The 20,769-nt window shown below is 47.3% G+C and overlaps 1 protein-coding gene across 4 annotated transcripts in view; it reads left to right on the top strand.

The window, feature by feature from the left end:
• Window positions 1-20,769, top strand: part of IL1RAP (interleukin 1 receptor accessory protein) — a 66,459-nt gene that overhangs the window by 32,670 nt on the left and 13,020 nt on the right. For 3 of the 4 annotated variants that reach the window (XM_032777336.2, XM_032777337.2, XM_075068320.1), the window contains 8 exons: window positions 2,985-3,270; window positions 4,046-4,238; window positions 7,577-7,742; window positions 8,817-8,888; window positions 11,147-11,276; window positions 14,532-14,680; window positions 18,499-18,648; window positions 19,307-19,450. In XM_032777336.2, the coding sequence (XP_032633227.1) occupies window positions 2,985-3,270; window positions 4,046-4,238; window positions 7,577-7,742; window positions 8,817-8,888; window positions 11,147-11,276; window positions 14,532-14,680; window positions 18,499-18,648; window positions 19,307-19,450 (1,290 nt within the window). Of the gene's footprint in view, window positions 1-2,984; window positions 3,271-4,045; window positions 4,239-7,576; window positions 7,743-8,816; window positions 8,889-11,146; window positions 11,277-14,531; window positions 14,681-17,203; window positions 17,571-18,498; window positions 18,649-19,306; window positions 19,451-20,769 lie in introns of those variants that run through there. The other variant, XM_032777338.2, reaches the window with a different exon arrangement.

Here is a 20,769-nt window from a genome sequence, read left to right as displayed (position 1 = left end):
TTATCCCACCACCGAGATACTTAAGAACTGCCTCGGGGACACGGAGGCACCAACACAGTGTTCAGAGCAAACATTAAGAACAGTCCCAGTTCGTCACACCGTTTACCAGAGTGATTGACAATCACAGAAAACCACAATTCTCTTTTATGTGGCCATTGACCAACACCCCCCACCCACCACACCGTGGGCAGTGCTGACTTGGGAGCTCTTCCAAAGTACAAAGGATTGTTCAGGATTGCAGAGTTCATTGGCCTTGAGCCCAGAACATCAGTATTGCCATTTTTATGTAGGTTTCTCTTCCCCTCTGGCCCTGCCATTTGAACAAATAAAGACAACTGACACTTACCCAGCCCAAGGGGACATAGTGAAGTCAGTGGCACATGGAGCACAGGTGAGAACGAACCCCAGGGAGCCCTCATGTACAGTCTCCTGATCTAATCCCAAGACGTCGCTCCCTGTTCACAGAGGAAGGACAGCACTTCCTTCTCTTAATGCAGGGGTTCTCAGACTTTTGTACCGGTGACCCCTTTCACACAGCAAGCCTCGGAGTGCGACCCCCCTTATACATTAAAAACACCTTTTTATCAATTTAACACCATTATAAATGCTGGAGGCAAAGCTGGCTTTGGGGTGGAGGCTGACAACTCACGACCCCCCATGTAATAACCTTGTGACCCCCTAAGGGGTCCTGACCCCCATTTTGAGAACCCCTGCCTTAATGGGAACCAGAGGAAAGGATGAGGCTATAGGCTTTCTTTGTGAAAATAAATACCCCTAAAGCAAATAGCAGTAAAGCTTCATCAGGCATTTAAGCAGGCAGTCGCTGACTGAGCAGTCTGCTTTGCTAACAACTCTGAAGTCTTGACCTTGTATAAATCAAGTAGCCTGGACCTCATGCTTAGCAATGTGTTGGTTACAGTTGGCCTTGTCCATGATGTATGTATCCCATTCGGCTTTGACCGTGATGCTGGTTAGCCAATGTTTTGGACTTACAGGATGAGGGTTTCAGTAGCACTCAGCATTGGCCTGACTCTGTTTCCAGGGAAGGCCCATAGGAGTTTTTCCGCTGGCTTCACTAGGAGCAGAGTTAGGCCAATGCTGTGTGCTTCTGAAAACACCAGCCAGAGAGTTTCAAGGGAAATAATCTTTACAAATCTAGTTTCATTTTTCACTCTTTATGCCGTTTGCTATCTGCTCAGCGTGGCTTCCTGTTGACCGTCCATTTCACTAGGTTTCTCCTGCTGGTGTGGGTGTCTCATGTTCCAAGGGAATACACGTTCAGTTTTCATTGACATTTTTAGACTCACAGGAAAAACGTTTCTATTCAGATTGGGTCAGATTCTTTAATTCTTACATTTAAAGTAGCACTTAGTTATGCAAGCTCGTGTTGCCCAGTGCAAGGGTAGCGAAGTCTGTCCCATTAGGTTATGTTAGCCCCACTCTTCACCTTCTTTGTTTTTCAGTGTCAGTTTTGGGCCAGAACACTTTCCACTGTCCCTTTGAGGAGGAGGATGTGCCAGAAGGGCCTGATCCCTGGAAGGCAATGGGAGACAGCAAGATTGGCTCAAAGGAAATAGGTCTGAGGACTCTATTTTCTGTCTAGAAATGCTCTTCCAATCTCTGCACACGTGAGAGGCTCTGTGGTAAATCCCCTCCCATGTGCACTTTCATGGTATGACGGCACTGCTGCATCTGACTCGGTTTTCTGTGTGATTCACTCTGGTTTTCTGGCACGAGAAGGAGGCTTGCCACTACCTGACACCTCCCACCAGCCACAGCCCCGTTTCCTCTGTGTGTGCAGGGCCTGCCGCTGAGGCTGGATGTGTTGTCACACCACTAGCCTCTCTCGGCTCGCAGAGGAGAATTAGGAAACACAGTGGTTAGCCAGCACAGTGCCTTTGGGATTCACTTGCATTCCGTGTCCATTTTATTAAGGAGCTTCCATGCTGAGGCAAAGGCGGGGAAAAGAGATGCATGTTAAAGAACAGCAAAGAATCCTGCGGCACCTTATAGACTAACAGACGTTTTGGAGCATGAGCTTTTGTGGGTGAATACCCACTTTGTCGGATGCATGTATCTAACGAAGTGGGTATTCACCCACTAAAGCTCATGCTCCAAAACATCTGTTAGTCTATAAGGTGCCACAGGATTCTTTGCTGCTTTTGCAGATCCAGACTAACACGGCTCCCCCTCTGATACTTGTTAAAGAACAATTGACCTTTTGCCTGTTCTTTGTCTTTATTCCTTTGTTATTGATGAAGATGAATGTGGGTTTGCTCTGCAGCTTTCTTCCTCCCAGCCCAGCTTCTGCCTCTGTCAGACCCTGCAGTGAGCCCTCTTTGATCCTGCTGTATGACGGGTGTGGCCATGGGAATGCATCTCAGGGCTCTGTGCCTTTTCCCATGCTGCTTCCTAGGTCTGGAGCACCCTCCCCAAAGAAGTACACTGCGCCTCCTTCCATGCCAGGTCTTCCCACTGTACCACCAGCAACCTTGCCTGGCCCCCATGTTTCCTTGCCTACGCTATAATAGAAACAAGTCCCTGTGTAGTTGGTGGCACAGTGCCATTGAATTCTCCAGCAACAGCCCTTAAGTCCTGTGGCACCGTTAACTGATTCTATCACCAGGAAATACCCTCTGTTCTCGACCCCTGCTGCCCCACACAAACGCACACACAGCTGTGGCATAAAGTTCATCAAGGAGGCATTTTCAGGTAAGGTTTCTCTCCAGGCTGTCCGGGAAGCCTGGCTCTACCTACTCACGTCCTGTGAGGTTGCCCTGGCAGGGACACAGATCTTGGGGAATTGTAGGAGGAACAGCAAGAAGAAGCCAGGTTTCCAAGTGCCTAGTATTCTGAAGGCAACATCCCCAGCTCCGTCTCCAGTGACACCACTAGACATGTTGATTTTAGTGGGAGCAGGAGCACACACAGCAGTTCTTTTCTGCCCACATGAAAGCTAAGGCATCTCTTCCTTCTGGCCCTAGAGCGCTATGATGACTGGGGAGTGGATACCATGAAACAAATCCAGGTCTACGACGGGGAACCAGCTAGGATCAAATGCCCGCTCTTCGAGGCCTTCTTAAAATACAACTACAGTACAGCCCATTCGGCCGGCTTAACCCTGTTCTGGTACTGGATTGGACAGGACTGGGACCTGGAGCAGCCAATCAACTTATCTCTCCCGGACAATCGGATCAGTAAGGAAAAAGACACTCTTTGGTTCCGGCCTGCCCTTCTTAATGACACTGGGAATTATACCTGCACGCTCAGGTAAGCAGCACAGTAGGGCGGTGGGCATCAGACTTTAGGGCATGCAAATGCCTTTTATATAACAGGAACGTTGTGTTGCCAGCTTAATATCTTACTGTCGGATGACAGCCACTTACAGAAGAATTAATGGTGAAAGAATGTGACAGTTACAAGAATTCTCAGTGCCAAGCCAATTTATATTATAATAATGCTTAGCACCTTGCAGACATTAATGCACATACCTCTCCGTGCTAACTGTGAGTGTCCGTGGAGAGAATACTGGGAAAATCCACAAGCCTTCTCCAGTAAGGCACAATCTCTATATAGAAGTGGAGATAGCTTCAGAGGCAGGGTAATATGTCGACTGGATGCTGATTTGCCAAAGTTTCCTGACACCTCAAAAAAGTTCCAGGGAATTAAAAACAGCTCCGGGTGGAGGAGAAAATGAGTGTAGCATCCCCAAAGCAACAAAGAAGAGATCTCAGTCTGTCTTCCTCTTTCACGTCTTAGCTCCGTTGTTTTCATGACGTTGGTAAAGGATGGTGCAGTACATGAGTTGTATTTGCATGGGGAAAACAGTCTTCAGGCTTTCCTAATGCACTGTGTGGCTGCTGTGTATGTCTCAGTGTGTCTGTCTGGAGTTTTCCTACATGCAAATACGACAGTTCAGGCTGGATCTATCTCATCAGAGTCGTCATTTCTATGACCCAAACTGTCACTTTTATTTTTATTTCATTCATAATGCCACATGAATAAACTAGACCAAGCTAATCGCGTTTCCCTCCTCTGTGCTTAGAAACACAACCTATTGCAGCAAGGTCGCGTTTCCCCTGGAGGTTGTTCAGAAAGACCAAACTTCTTGCGTCAGCCAATCAATAAAACCCACCGAAGAGCTGTTCTATTTGGAGCATACTAACGAGAAGATCATTTGTCCAGATATTGATGGCTTTTATCCTCCCAGTGTAACACCAACTGTCAACTGGTACAGGGTAAGAAAGGGGGTAGTGGGGCTGTAGCGTGGGCCAGGCAGTGGGGTGCAGTGCTTCTCATCTGAAAGAGCCAACTGTGCAGCCCTTGCCATATAAGAACCAGGAAGCCAAATTCTACCCCCAAACTCCCTGATGCAGCTCCACTGGCATTACTGGAGCTACTGCCACAATCTCGCTTTCTTTGAAGTCAGCAATAAAATGTCCCTTGCTAGCACTGATGCAGGATTGGGGCCTAGATTAATCAGATTGGGACTTTTCAGTTCGGAAAAGAGATGACTAAGGGGGGATATGATAGAGGTCTATAAAATCATGACTGGTGTGGAGAAAGTAAATAAGGAAGTGTTATTTACTCCTTCTCATAACACAAGAACTAGGGGTCACCAAATGAAATTAATAGGCAGCAGGTTTAAAACAACAAAAGGAGTATTTCTTCACACAAGTACAGTCAACCTGTGGAACTCCTTGCCAGGGGATGTTGTGAAGCAAAAACTATAAACAGTTCAAGAAAGAACTAGATAAATTTCAGAAGGGTAGGTCCATCAATAGCTGTTAGCCAGAATGGGCAGGGATGATGATCCTAGCCTCTGTTTGCCAGGAGCTGGGAAAGGGTGACGGGATGGATTATTTGGTGATCACCTGTTCTGTTCACTCCCTCCAGGGCACCTGGCATTGGCCACTGTCAGCAAACAGGATACTGGGCTGGATGGACTTTTGGTCTGACCCATTCTGGCCGTTCTTGTGTTCTAACAGGAAGAATTTAGCCACGGGGTGGCCTTCTGGAGAGGGCAGTAGACTGGAACTCAGGAAATCTTGATTCAGGTCCTGGGCTGTTGAATGACCTTGGGCAGGTCACATGGCCATTCTGTTCCTCAAGGTTTCCCCATCTATAAAATAGGGCTAGCCATACTGACCTCCTTTGTAAAGTGCCTGGACATCAATGGCCAAATTATTACTATTAGGTGAAGAGGTTGGAAAGTGACGAGTGACTTTTGGGGGCCCGACTGGAGACACCACCTGAAAATTAGGCCTTATCTGGTGTCTGCAGTTGGGTGCTCCTCGCTTTTGAAAATCTTGATATCTCCTTTGAGGTTTTCGAGATTCCGCTTGCCGTGGCTAGCGACAGGCATAGCAGTGTCCAGCTCTGCCTGGCAGGGCTAGATGACACAGTGGTAAGAATGTTAGGGGCTGGGCTACACTTTCCTGCATGCTAAGCTGGGGGGAGAGATTCCCCTGGGTAGTCTCAGTGGACATGCAGCCACACAGGGCTGAGAGGCTAAATGTTTTGTACAGTGGTTTGAGATTCTTAGATGGAAGGTGCTGCAGATGTGCAGCTAGCTGCTCACTAACGACATTTGGGAATTAGTGTATCTGGTCTAACTAAAACCCTTCCTTCTGGGCCAAGAGGAATAGCTTCATTTTGGTGGTTTAAATGACTAATTTGTATCATCTATTGATATTCAAATATTGCCAATCAATTAGCAGAATGAAACAAAGAGCCCCACTTAAATCATTTTGCAGACAGCAAGCCGTAAAAGCCATTTTGCCTAGTAAAAGCCGTTAACAATGGTATATTACCTCTGTCTTCAACTGTCACATTAAGATAAATCTGAGTTGGAAACGCACCATTTAGAAATAATCACTTGGAAAATGTACAAATCTTTGGCTTTTATGACAGTCAAGTTATCATCAGCATAGTTAGAGGATATAAACCTTTCTGAAAAGGGGCTTGTAACTTGGCACATGGGACAGGTTTCCTGCTTTTTCTGGCAAAGAGGAAGGCTTATTAAGGTTCCTATACTGTGGATTTCTTTTGGTGAGTTGCTCATTTTGGCTCAATTCCTCAGTTGACATCAATCAGTGTAGTCCCATTGAGAGCGAAAGTGCTATGGCAGCTGCAGATGTGTCCTTGCAGCTTGGTGTCAGTTTGTGAATAGAGTTAAGTTTAGTTCTTGTCCTTTTTTTCACTTCCGTATCTTTCTTTCTTCTGGGACCCTCACCCTTCCAGCATCTCAGCATCGCTAAGAACTCTGTCTCTTGTAGAACCTGATAAGTCAGAGATGGAATAAACCTACTAGGGTCATCTACTCCATCGCCTTGTCTATTCAAGATTATTCCTTGCAGTACCTGCGCTCACTGTCATAGAGATAAAGAAGAGAACAAATTCAACACACAAAGGGGAGCAGTGGAGACAAAATTTTATTGAGGCAGTTTTGTTGGTATTCAGATACTCCAGCAATTAAAAGCATTGGAAGTGCAAAGGTGGTTCAGGTTTTACTTGTCAGCGTGTTCCATCACTTCTCTTGTAAACCTTTCCACAGCCCCATCGCTCTTGTTCTGGGACTTTTCCCCTAATCTCCAGCCAGAGGTTTTCCATTTTAATTTCATCCCATTATACTCCTTGGTACTGAGCTAAACAATTCTTCTCCTTTCTTGGTGTTTGTACCCTCTAAATAACCTGTAGGTAGTTACGTCTCCCCTTAACTATGTGCATTTATGGGCTGGTTTCCAGAGCTGCTGAGCACCCACAGATCCAGCTGGCTTTCGTGGATGCTCATCACCTTTGAAAATCTCAGCCTAAAAGAGCCTAATGGCTCAAGGAGTTTCAGGGATGTTATGGCAGGAGACACCAGCAGGTGTTGTTACAATCTCACCTGTTCGCTTTCTTACAGTGCGAGTAGCGTACTGTCCAAAGACGTGCAGTAGGGTTAGTTTTGTGATGTGGAATCTCTGGGGCAGCTGTTATAAACAGTAAGGGAGTTTGCTGTCTGTCTTAATCTCTCTAATTCTGGAGGCAGAGTTGCTCCCTGGGAACCAGGCATTGGCTGATATTTCTGAAGGAGAGGATTTGCCTGCAGGCCGTTTGTAGCATCCTGTGTTCCAGCACAGGTGCCTATAGTGTGAAACAAGAAGTTAAACAAAGGCAGTGCCCATACTCCACGTTAGTGATCTCTCCATGAATGGGAAACTGACCTGAAGAGCCCCAACAACTCATGCCACTTGGAAGAGAAGCAAAGAGGAATTAGACATACAGTTCAGTGGGAGCTGGGTGCCTGATTCCTTCCAGTTCCTTTGACTATCCCAGCCGTAATCTTTCCTGAAAAGTAACTTGCTCCATCTGGGGAAACTGAGGCAAAGGGTGGACAAGTGTCCCCCTTGCCTTATTGGACTCATGAGATTTTGATGCTGTAGAACTTAGACCTTAGCCTGCATTGAATCAAAATCCAAATACTGCCTGCTAGGCTTATTCCAAGCAGAGCTTTAGATTTTTATAGAGGGATTGAAAACAAATTTCTGAATTTTTGGTCCAAAAATGTAAATGTTTTGCTGTCTGCTTGTAGAACTGCGTGTTGGTGAAAGGCTTCCATGACCGATATCCCGAAGGCCCGATGCTCATCATTGGCATTGTCCGCAGTGTGTACGAAGGCAATTACACCTGCATTGTGAGCTACAAGGAGAACGGAAGGACCTACAACCTCACCAGAACCATAAGGATGAAGGTAGTAGGTAAGGAGGATAAAAAAACCTTGCAGAATTGTAGCCACAGAGATGAAAAGATCTGGAGAAGGCTCTTCCGGGCTTGATCAGTGACTGACTATTGGTCCCACCTCCGACTCCTTGGTGTAAATGAATTAATTAATCTGCCACCACCAGGTGTGTATTTCGGTTTGCTGGGGTCAGCCTCCCCTGGCATGTGAATGCCCAGGACACATCTCCGGCTCGGTGAGTAGTGCGAGTGAAGATGAGATGATCTGGGTTGGCCTCTGCTGGCATCGCCCCTGTCACTGTCTGTTTATGGTGATCTCAACTCACTGTTAGAAATGATGTCTCATTTTTCCAGTGGCTGCTGTGTTTCCTACCGTCCCTCAGGCTGTATTTTAAAACTAGCAGGCTCATCTGTTCAGACTGTAGGATCTTCAGGGCAGAGACTGTCTCTTCAGAGCTGCCTACAGTGTGCCTAGCACACACATGTGGTGCTATGCAAGTAACAAAGAATGCTCAGTCTAAGTTGCAGCAAACGCTATGCAGAGTGTAAAAACCTCGTAGACACTAGAACATGCTTGTGTCAAGTGGTAACAGCTGCTCACTGAATGCATGTAGAAGGAGAGAATACTGCTGGCAGGAAAAAACAAGTTTTGTTGTTTCTTTTAAAGAACAGCAGTAGAAAAATCTGTGAGATAGGCTGAACTGTAAGTAAAGTCCTAAGTGCTTAGATGGAGGTGTGATTCCTCCAGACTGCAGCTGGGCCCAGATCATCTATCCAGACAGCACTATATTTAGGGGTTTTCAAAATCTGGATTGGGCACTGAGTTTTGTGACTGGGACCACTCTCTGCTTAGATCAGCTTCTGCCTTTTGGGACATACGCACAACTCTTAGCAACTGCAGCAGGAGATGGGTACGCACATCTGGGGGCGCAGGGAAGCAGGGGGTGAGTGACCTAGTGCACGGTCATAGACAGTAGAGTATATGCAAGTGGCTAGTTACTATAACATCGTCTGAAATCATTCAAAATCCTAATGAGACTGACTGAGTTTTCAACTGGGACCCTGGGGGTGGGATTCTGTTTTCTGTTCTGCAGGGTCTCCAGACAAGGCAATGCCACCGCAGTTTCTCTCTCCAAATGAGAAAATAATCTACGAACTTGAAGCAGGTAAATCACAGCAGTACCTGCATGCAGTGGCGGGGAAGATTATCTTAAGCCATGTAATTAACAAGCACAGGGGTTCATCTTGGTTGCCTGCTTTCCCACGGCTCTCCTTCGTGTCTTTACTTGAAGCATATGGGGGTCCAGGATTGCTTTGCAAGCAGCATGGGATTCTCTCTCTTTTCTGTAGCTTCCAAATTTCCAAAGCCCAATTATGGGACATGAGAACACAGATTAAGGCGGCTCTTTGAGTGCACAGACTTACTGAAATAATAAGCATGGAAATCAGGCTCCAGCTGGTAGGAACAGCTTCAGAAGCAGAGAAAGCACTGGAGAGAAGGGGGTAAAATGGGGCGCAGCTGGGGGCATCCCTTCTTCAGAAGCAGGCATGGCAGGGATCTGCAGACAGTCAGAGAACTTACTACAGGTTTAACTGGACTTTCTCTGCCCTGTGTTGATTGTGCTAACCCTCCGCTCCCGCAGTCCTCTTAGCTCATCTTCACTCCGCACCTGTTCGTCTTCTCTCCTGCCCTCTCCCCCACCCCTTTCTTTCCATTTAGCCGATCTCCTCCTAAAATCGTGCCCACCCTCACATCGTTCACTCTACTCGTGTGTTTTCTTGCTTCCCCTGCCCTCTGCCTGTCTGGTCTCTTTAAATTGGTAGCTCTTCCGGGCAGGGACCGTCTGGTACTCTGGGTTTGCACAGCTCCTAGCACATTCTTCATTGGTCGTTAGGCACAGACAACTTCCAAGAGCTGCAGTATTACAAATAATTAATAAACAATAAACATGATTCATAACAAGGAGGAAGATCTTGTCCTGACGGCGCTGGATTTGGGCTCAGAAGATCTGAGTTCAATCCCTGCTCTACCACAGACTTCCTTCCTGGGACCTTGGGCAAGTCATTTACTCTCTCTCTGCCTCAGTTCCCCATCTGTAAAATGGAGACAGTAGCCCCATCTGGCCTCCCAGGGATGTTGAGAATAAACCAATTATTGTAGGGGGGGGCACTGTCATGGGGTTCACTCACAGCTAGGGGTGCCTCCTCCTGGCCGCCCTGGGGACCAGCACCGTCCAGGGCCAGGGCCCTCTTCTGCTGCTTGCTGCACATCCTACTGCTGCACTCTCTTGGTCTCTGCTCCTTCTTCGTGCCACTTGGCCCTCCAGCCAGGTCACTATGCGCGCTTGCCCCTTATGGGGTATCACAGTCTCTTCAAAGCAATGGTCTCAGGCCATCTTCCCATTCACTGCCCCACTGGTGCCACTTCCCCAATGGCAGGTAGGGGAACCCAGGCTCACCCTCTACTCTGGGTTCTGGCTCAGGGACCCTCCAGTCAGCAACCACGGTCTGTTCCACCCTGGACCTCGCTGCCTTTTCCCTGAGCTCTTCCATTCTCCTCACTTCTCTGGGTTTGCCAGCTCCCTGCTCCCAGGGAGTAACCATAGGCTACTTGTCTCTGTAACCCCAAACACACCTCCCTTCTCCCTAGCAGGAACTGCAGGTTGCTTCCCTGCAGTCCCCTTTGTTATCAGCTTCCTGCCTTTATAAACCCAGCCCATTCCTCCTCTGGGCTTCCTCAGTCAGTCAGGGGATTGCGTAAATGTCCTATTGCCCTCATCTGTGGCTTGACTGGTTGATTGGCCCCTTCTTAGCCTATATTACCCCCTTCAGGGCAAGTGTGGGGTGAACACCCCACCACAGGGGCTCACAATGCGGTGGGAGGAACCACTTACATACCTGGTTGGGGGAGAGTTATTTGTTTGTTTGTTTACTGTTTATTTGTAAAACAAAAGTGAAATATTCCCACTACTGCACGGTTATCAGACATTTGAAAATGTATTTTGGCCACATTCCTGGTAGTTTTTGTGTCTTTTGCTAGTTGCTCTTCAGAGTGTTTTTTTGACCAGCCTGATTATACTTTTACACTTGACTTGCCAGAGTTTATGCTCCTTTCTATTTCCTTCAGTAGGATTTGCCTCCAGTTTTTAAAGGATATCTTATCGCTACCCGCCTCTTTCACTCTGTTGTTTAGCTGTGGTGGAATTTTTTTGTTCCTCTTCCTGTATTTTTTATTTGCTGTATACATTTAGTTTGAGCCTCTATTATGGTGTTTTAAAAAAGCTTCCATGCAGCTTGCAGGCATTTCACTCTTGTGACTGTTCCTTTTCATTTCTATTTACCCTCGGGCTATGAAAGGCTCTGGAAAGCAGAAGCAAAGCAAGGCTGCTGCTGCCTCCACTTCACCCTAATCCTCTGCTCCTAGGTGCCGAGCTTGTTCTCCCATGCGAAGTTTACTTCACCTTTCTGAAGGATTCCCGAACGGAGGTTTGGTGGACAGTTGATGGAAAAAATACAGACGATATCACAGACCTGAAAATAAAAGTCTCTGAAAGGTAACATTTCATAACATCCATTGCATAGCTCTTCCAGCCCTCTCCACTAGCCTCACATGGGATTCCACAGAGAGGCCTGGGGTATTCAACAGCACTGCCCCTTTGGCAACACCTGGAGCTCTCAGTGGAAAAGTCCTATTCAGGTTATTGGCAAGTCCCAAACTTTAAGAGCCAAGGGTCATTTTTTAGTGTTAGTCAGATCAAATCCCTCCAGGGTGCAGTACGGCACCCATGCATAGCTATGATACTTAACCATGATCTGCTCATTGTTTGTCACCAAGTTTTCTTTCAAAAGAGACATTGTTAAGAGACTCCATAAGCTAAAGAGGGCTCATCATTGGTAATAGCATCACAAACTGGCTAGTGTGCGCCACTGCCCTCTAATGAACATAAAAACAGCCATATGGGTCAGACCAAAGGTCCATCCAGCCCAGTATCCTGTCTGCTGACAGCAGCCAATGCCAGGTGCCCAGAGGGAGTGAACCTAACAGGCAATGATCAAGTGATCTCTCTCCTGCCATCCATCTCCACCTCTGACAAACAGAGGCTAGGGACACCATTCCTTACCCATCCTGGCTAAAAGCCATTAATGGACTTAACCTCCATGAATTTATCTAGTTCTCTTTTAAACCCTGTTATAGTCCTAGCCTTCACAACCTCCTGCGGCAAGGAGTTCCACAGACTTCCTTTTAATTTGTTTTAAACTCTGTGCTTAATTTCATTTGGTGGCCCCTAGTTCTTATCAAGTAAATAACTTTTCCTTATTCACTTTCTCCATGCCACCAGTGATTTTATAGACCTCTATCATATCCCCCCTTAGTCTCCTCTTTTCCAAGCTGAAATGGAGAATAAGGGAACTGCATCGCTGTGTGTCATTGACTCTGTACTGTTAACAACCAAGGGAGGCTCTCTCTTTACCTCAGGCAGTTGGTTTTGGATCAGGAGGATGTGAGTTCTTTCCCCACCATCATCATAATGACCTGAACCTGTTGAGGGCAATAGATTTATTACAGTATTTTCCATTCCCTGTTATGTTTTCATCCTGGACGACCCCAAAGTGCTTTATGACACATGTACAGAGATCACGCTGTAATAAACCATGACTCATGCACACACACACCCCAATCACAAGTGCAGATTGAACCACACCCACACACCCACAACATTAGTACCAAGTACACAAGTCATTACTTCTTGAAATGAAGAACTCCCGTAGCTGAGAGATAGCAGCATCCTGGGACCAGCCACTAGAGGGAGACATGGTCACATTCTGTTATTACAGCCTCACCCGCCACTAGAAAGAAGCCGCCTGGGAGTAGAATATAGCACATCATTTTGGGGCTGGAAGAGAAGAACATGACCCACTGGAAACTGCAGGGGCACTGAGGATAGGCCGAAAGTAACGACCCAAATCACAACTTTCAAGGAGACCGAGGTGCTCATAAAAAGTGCTATGAACTGTCTGGAAAACTCTGTCCTGAAGCAAAGCGCCCCCTAGCACCATGCTGACTCAGAGGCCAGAATACCAGCTTCAGAATCACCCAACACCACCCTGTAGCAGCTGGGATTTCCTTGGAGACGTCTTGTCATGACGTTTAGGGTTAGCATTGCTTGTGTGGGGTCAGGTTACCGCCTACCAGCGGTTTATAAAGAACTGGGTGACTGGTCATGGGAGTTTGTTTGATTGTTTGTTTTCCAAACTGTTAGAGGAATTAAAAACCAACTATTAATTTTCCATGCTTTCAAATCCATCTTTCGGTTCTAAAATTTGGACAGTCATCGTTTTGTTCATAAGAATGTTAATAAATATGATGGTTAGTAGAACCAAGCCGTAATTAGCTTGGAGATGAAACAGAATTCATTTGAAGATGAGCATTATTATCATTAGAATGCCATGTACATAAGAATGCAGGCCATGCTTTCAGGATCGGGGACTCTATCCTGGGAAGCAGAGGCTCTGAAAAAGATTTGGGGGTCATGGTGGACAATCAGCTGAACTTGAGCTCCCAGTGTGATGCTCTGGCCAAAAGAGTTAATGTGATCCTGTGATTCAGGGCAGAGGGATATAAAGTAGTAGAGAGGTTATTTTACATCTATTTGTGGCACTAGTGTGCAACCACTGGTGGAGTAGAGTGTCCAGTTCTGGTGCCCACAATTCAAGAAGAATGTTGATAAATTGGAGAGGGTTCAGAGAAGAGCCATGAGAATGATTAAAGGATTAGAAAACCTGCCTTACAGCGATAGACCAAAGAGCTCCAGCTATTGAGTTTAACAAAGAGAAAATTAAGGGGTAACATGATCACAGTCTGTAAGTACCTACATGGGAGACAAATATTCAACAATGGGCTCTTCAGTCTAGCAGAAAAAGGTAGAACACGATCCAATGGCTTGAAGTTGAAGCTAGACAAATTCAGACTGGAAATAAGGGATAATGTTTTAACAGCGAGAGTAATTAACCATTGGACCAGGGCTGTGGTGGATCCGCCATCAATGACAATTTTAAAATCAAAGATAGGGTGTTAATCTAGAAGATCTGCTCTGTAAATGCTTTGAGGCAGGTTTTCTGGCCTGAACTATACAAGAGGTCAGACTCACTGACCTTAGCTCTCTCTCCTGGCTTTGGAATTTGTGAACCTATGACTAGGTGTTAAGTAGCACACAGAAGTTCCAACCAAGATTGGGGGTCCAGTGTGCTGGTTGTTGTACAGACACATATTAAAGGACAGTGTCTGTTTCAAAAAGAGTTTACAGACTAGACAGACAAAATAAAGTGGAGAAGAAAGGAAATCTTATTATCCCCATTTTAGAGATGGCTAATTGAGGCACAGAGAGACTAAATGACTTGCCTAGGGTCCCACAGAGAGTTTGTGATGAAGGTGGATACTGAATCCAGATCTCGAGTCTTTATCCAGTGCCTTATGGCAAGCGCACCCTTCCCCTCTAAAATGCCCCAGGGCACCAGTTGATCAGTCATATTCCACACACTGGCAATAAGCAAAAGTAATGCCAAGAAAATTAAACAAAACCAGTTCACAGAGCAACCAAAAGGTCAAACCGTTCTACTGTAAAAGTTTCTGTGAAAAATGAAGCAATTCCTAAGAATGGGTATGATTTTGCAAAAAAGGAAAGGCTGAATTGTGTGTGTGTGTATGTATGTGTGTGTGTGTGTGCATGTTTATGTGTATATATGTATAAAAATCACAAACAGTTGCAGCCAGCGTTAGCATGTGCAACACTTGAACTTTTCTGTTCCAGCGTATTTACTGCCGACCTTGGACATAAGCATATCACAAGGACCCTGACCATTTCCAAGGTCACACCCAAGGACTTGAAGCGTAACTACACTTGTCATGCCAGAAACACCAGAGGGGAGGTTCACCAGGCGGCTGTGGTGAGAATGAAAGGTAATGGAATTACACAGCAGCGGCTTAACGGATGCAGCAAGGCAAAAATCTTAGACGCATGGTCGAATGTGGAAGAAATTTCTTGGGGCAAGATGGGCCGTGGCTGGACGTGGTCATACAAGGAACAGGGGGAGTAAATATTTCCTGCTCCCTCTGCTCCTGTGTAGCCTTCTTATTGCTACTCAGATTGCACTTCCAGCTATAGGGAAGAGAGTGGAGGCTGCATGCCTGATAGTCCCCACTGTGCTCAAGTGGGGGTGGAGAAAGATGGGGTGTGAAACCATGGTTCTGTTCCCTCTAGGCACTAAGTGGAGCAGGGCCAAAGAGGCTAATAAGTTGCACCCTGAAAGGAAGGAAGGCACAAACTCTCCCTCAAAGCAAGGGAGAATTCTGTCTGAGTCACGGTTCCTTGTTGGTGTCGCTTCTGGGGTGGCGCAGTGACGTGTCGCCCTTCCACGGGCTGAGCCTAAAGGCTTGTTCTGGCCCTCAGGCAGCAGGGCTCACAGTGTTCTGCCCTGTTCAGGGGCTGGCACCGGGTTGTTACACTATGTCAGCTGCCAGACCCCTCTCGGAGGTGCCATCCAGTTGTTCTTTAGACATCTGTTATCTCCGTGGTGCATAGACACAGTTCCCATTTATCTCTGTACTGCGAGAGGAGAAGATACATCCTGCAGCAGCCGGATGTGATGGCTTTTCTACGTTCATTTCTGCTGACCAAGCTGGGTTATGTGGGAAGCTGCAGTCTTTTTTGTACTCTGACTTTTCTTATAAAGCTCAATATCCCAGTCACGGAACTACATAAACCATTCTGCCCTAAATGATGGAAGAATATTTTCCTCCAACCCCGTGCCAAGCGGTACATGCAGTGGGTGCTATCAGCGCAGGATAAGAGAGCATTTGCTGAGGCTTGGCATTTCTGGACTGTGCACCAGGAAATCGAAAAAACCACTGACTGTTTAGACTTGCTAGTAGAGCTATGTGCTGACCTTGCCTTTGGAGTCTAGCAACGGTCACTGTCCCAGGCACTGCTCAGGGTCTTTTCCCTTGCTTTAAACATGCCACCGCTTTGCAAGAGGGCCATGGAAGCTCACCATGGGATGAGCACACAGGTTCTTCCAACCGACGCTATTCACCCCTGTTAAACACAGTATTTTTAGTGTGGGGTGCCCACGCCCTGTGCATCAGTAGAACAGGCCCATGAGTCTGGATTTCACTTAAAGAAACAACTTTAGCCAATGTCAAATAACTGCCCCTCACTGGGAAATGCTAATCTGAGCATCCTCTCTGATCTTGGGGCCTCTTTGAAGACAAAGAACGTTTGCAGTCTCTCATTATGGGTTTCCTGGCAGAGTGTCCCTGGGGCAGGTCACCACCTTACTGCTTCCCCACCAGTGTGACCGGGCAGACAGGAAATGCCTTTTGGAAGTTGCTGGTGCTTGAAACCCTTCAAGGTCATGTCCCTTTGAGGTGCCCAGATGGAGACTAGACAGACGTCAGAGCATGAAACACTCCGCACTGTGCTGTGGTTTTGGTTCCTGCCTTGCTCACTGTGGGAGGGTGATCTAGGACTGCCAGGACGGTGGGCAAATTCTGGATAAAAAGTGTAATTCAGAGACATTGAACTCGCAATCTGACTTTTTCTAGAGCTGTTTCTCTCTTAACGTGAGTGGTATTTTTCCTGTTTCACATACCCATCTCCCAACAGCCAAAACCCTTTCTTCAGGCATGTCTGCACTAGGTTTCCTTAGCCAGGCAGACATTTCTGTTACCTCACCAGCCACAGTGGGTGACAGCACTGTACACAGAAGGCCCGAGAGACTGCCCAGCTGTACATCAGGAAAGATTGCTGTTTCCAAGAAGCTCCACCAGAGAGGAGTCTGCCCTGGTTTAACTTATTTCAAATGCAAGATACCAAAAAATAGCCTTTTCCTGACTTACGTCGAACAACTTTGTGGCTCCTGCTCTGCTCTACTCTCCATCTGTCAGCTTGAGGAGTCGTCCTCTGGATTTCAAAGATCTTCATTAGGACTACATTTGGCTCCTTGTGTTCTGCTCTGCTGCCGCCAGGGTTGCTGGGAGTTTAGCCATGATTGACCCGATTACCTCACTAACGACCGCTTCACATCCATTCTCACCCCTTTTTCTTTATAGAATTATCCACTCATGACAATCTGTTCGTGTCCCTTCAGAAAGGAGCCCCAGACAGAGCATGCAATTAATCAAGGCCAGAGTTTGGTTAGAGCCATCTATCTATCTGCCTACCTTAGCAGTCATCACTGTAGTGTCTGTGACTTCTTGTTTCTGGGTAGGAAAATTGAGCTGCCTGGCATGCTGACCCTTTGATTAGAAAACACAGCCATCTAGGACCTCACAGAACACTGTTTCTTGTCTGACTGATGCTTGACTGTCTGCAGCTGTCTCTCTTTCCCTCCTGTCCACTTTGCCAGACCCCAGAGGAGTTGACTGGAAGCTGTTCTTTCTGTAGACAAGTTACTTATGTTCTCTTTCTGCTCCATTCCACAGCAGAGTGCAGGAACCAGCCTGGACCACTGCAGGCTAAAGTCAACTAGCTGAAGACCGTCACATCATGTCACTCGTGGCTCAAGCTGGCCAGGACCTAACCTCTCAGTACCATTTGCCTTATAAATGTTAGCAAGTGGGCTTGTATTTCTTTTATGTTGGCTATGAAAAAATTTCCCCATCTCCCTGCTGCTGGTTTTTATTCATTTCTGGCTCCTGATTTTAATCTTCTTGGGATTGTCTCTTTCATGATTCCCTGTATCTCTTGTACTATTCGCTACCCACGGAGACTTGCTGGATTCTTTCAGTTTCTGTATTCTCTTTCTGGTGGTTTGGTTTGTTCGCTAATAAAGCTCAGTTACATCCACGAGTTTTGTGATGCTTCCACTTACTGCTGATGGCTCTCTATTCAAACTTCCGCTGCACGTCACTTAGTTTGATGGTGCCCATTAAAAGATCAGTATTTGCCTAGTGATCCCACACAGTTACCACCTTAATTCCTATTCTAAGTATGAGGAAAAACAGGGGCATCTCAGATACTACTGTTAGCAAATGCTGGCTTCATGAGAGAGTCTGTCTTGTTTAGGACAGATCATCTTACCTCTTTGCAAACATTTCAGTCTTTCCAGTGTTTTCTCAGAGCCTCCTTCTGTCTCATGACTAGAAATAGTCGGAGGATGCTACTGACATATGTATTATCTCTTTGGGACAAGGCATGAGAGGAGCATAAGATGGTGGCCATGAGTTATTCCACTCCAGGCTAGGGCTGCTGGTTTTGGCCTGGCTTTCCCCATGTCCATGTGCCGATCACACCCACTGCACTTGCTACATGCTGTTTCCAAGGTTGTGATTGTTCCTGAAAAGGCAGCTTTCAGAATCATACCCTCTGGGGCCAGCTTTAGCCTTTGGGCCCAGCCCAGAGTGAGGGCCATCCTGCGGCAGAAGGGAATGGTGACTCGGAGATTCCTCCCTGGCGTCTGTCTTGCTCCGGGAAGATGTGGGGAGTGACCCATCTTCAGGGTCTGTCTGGGGAGCAGAACTGCCCCTTCAGTCATTTTGTCTCCCTTTCAATTGCCTCCTTCATGTTGCAACCGCCCAGCCCCCTAAAACTGCCCACAGTGTGTGTGTGTGTGTGTGTTTATTTAGGCATTAGCCTTTGATGTCCTACAGGAACCTCCATTTACAGATGGGCTCACATTGTATTCTGCCCTTCGGCTACTTGTGTTCCAGCCATGTGCCCATTAAAATGGAAGACCAGCGTATTCCATGAAAAAAGACCTGTCTGTTTTTAACCCCAGTTCTAGCTCCAAGGTACACCGTGGAACTGGCCTGCGGACTAGGAGCCACCGTCTTGCTGGTGGTGATCCTGATTGTCGTCTACCACGTTTATTGGCTCGAAATGGTTCTCTTCTACCGGGCTCACTTTGGAACGGACGAAGCCATCCTAGGTAAGGGTTTCATGGAGTTGCAGGGCCTGATTCTTGCTGCCAGTCCCTTTGGTTCTGGAGATAACTTTGTGTCAGGCCATTTCTCCCCCCTCCAGAAGCAGGGTAACACTGACCCTAAATGTCCTTAACTGTTTTCACTTTTCGGGGTGAACTGAGTGCTTGCGAGAAGAGCCAGGGACAGGGTCTAGGAGGGTATCCTTGGAGTAGATGCGACAGGGCCATGATAGCGTAAGCTCTCCACACATTGCTTCATGGGACGTCTCGAGGGACAGGACTGTGTTGTCCGGTCTCTGATATTTCGGCTAAGGGTGTGGAAAGAATAGTCTTCTGTCTCGAGCACAGAATCAGGCTTCTTATGTCACTCTGAGCTCATCCCCCAGGCCTGCCACCCCGCTATTTCTTCCTACGGAGAACTGGGATGATAGTAGGTCCCTGGCTGGAATGGCGGGTTTGCTGCTGATCCCGTGAATGTGTGCCAGGTGCTTTGAGTCCCGCCGACGCTAGAGAAGCGCAGAGCCTTGTCTGGCGAGATGGCTCGTAGGTACAGGGCCACAGCATCTGTAAGACTTGAGAGGTAGCAGGGGAAGCGGGGGCTGAACAACGGGAAGGCGTGGGACGTAGCCAGTAACAGAAGTGTCTCTCTGCTCCCGACTCTCAGACGGGAAGGAGTATGACATTTATGTGTCCTATGCCCGGAATGCCGAGGAGGAGGAGTTTGTGCTGCTGACCCTGCGCGGAGTCCTGGAGAACGAGTTTGGATACAAGTTGTGTATCTTCGACAGAGACAGCCTCCCCGGGGGAAGTGAGTATGTCCGGGGGATGCCCTTCCCCTTCTTTATGTTGGAGGCAGTGGTGATTGAGAGGAGGGTGATAACGACCTGGCCTTTCAAGTTGCACTTTATTTCAAAGCAATGTCCCCCACGCCATTAAACATCCCTCAGAGCAGATTCCAGCGTCTCGCTTCATGGGATGTTGCAAACACTTGGAGCCAGCGTGCGGGGCGCTGCCGTGGTCAAATGACAGTGGGTATTTTTCAGTGCTCTTTCCAGGAGTGCTGCATAGTGCTCTAAAAGCACCACAAGGCAACCAGCCCCCTATCCTTAAATAAAACTTCTGAACTGGCCTGAGGAAGGTAGGATAAAGTTGGGGGGGTGGACTGAGGAATAGGGGAATTACTGTACTAGCCCAGCTCTGTAATCCAGCCAGTGCATTACCACGTCACTGACCCTGGCTAGCACCCGCTGCGTCAGAGGAAGGTGCAGTAAACCCTGTTGTAGCAGTGATGGGATGACCAGTCCCCAGGGAAAGTTTCCTACTAATCCCCATTAATTAGAGATCAGCTTATACCCTGAAGCACGTCTGTTCTTAGTAAATATCAGCATATTAGTAACCCTGAATAGCAAATACTACATTTGTATTTATTGGGGGCCCATCCATAAACGATGGACAGGGCCAAAGGGCTCCACACCCGGGAGTGTCCAAATCCAGGACCCTCCTTGGATCAGTTGTATGAACCTGGGGTTGCGGAAGCAAAGATGCAAGAACAGCCCTTGCTCCAAATGCCCATCTCTTGGGGAACCCCACATGGCTACAGGACACAGAGGTGCCAGAACCTCAGTAGGAGGCTAGATAAGGGCCACCGCCACTGAAGTCAATGGAAAGACTGCTCTTGACTTCAGTGGGCTTTGGGTGAGGGCCCGGTTGTGTCAGAATGTGTGAAAATCTGGTAAAAATCACTAGCTAAGTTGTTCCAAAGTAGAGGCTTGTGCACTCAGTTACCCCAAACCAGGAATGACTCCCCTGGAGTCAGACACCAGTCTGAGCCAGCTGCAAGAGATCAGAATCAGACCCCGGGTCTTTTTGCTCTCCTGGTCCCATGCAGAGTCCGTTGACAAGGTGCTTGGGCACCACCCCTTTGACATATAGATAAGCAAAGATGAATCACCAAGTGAGTGACCAGCTAAAGCCACTGGTTGGTTGTTCAATGCAAAGGATGCACAAAGAAGCGAGCCATACACCGGCTTGTTTGTTTTCACCAATGGTCAGGCTCAGGCAGATGCTCGGAAGGAGCAGGCTCCTGCAGCCAGCCCTGGATAGTTCAGTCGAGCAGCTGTTCATTGT

This window comes from Chelonoidis abingdonii, chromosome 8 (assembly GCF_003597395.2).
Source record: "Chelonoidis abingdonii isolate Lonesome George chromosome 8, CheloAbing_2.0, whole genome shotgun sequence".
NCBI classification, from domain to species: domain Eukaryota; kingdom Metazoa; phylum Chordata; order Testudines; family Testudinidae; genus Chelonoidis; species Chelonoidis abingdonii.
This window is presented reverse-complemented; position numbering and strand designations above follow the sequence as displayed.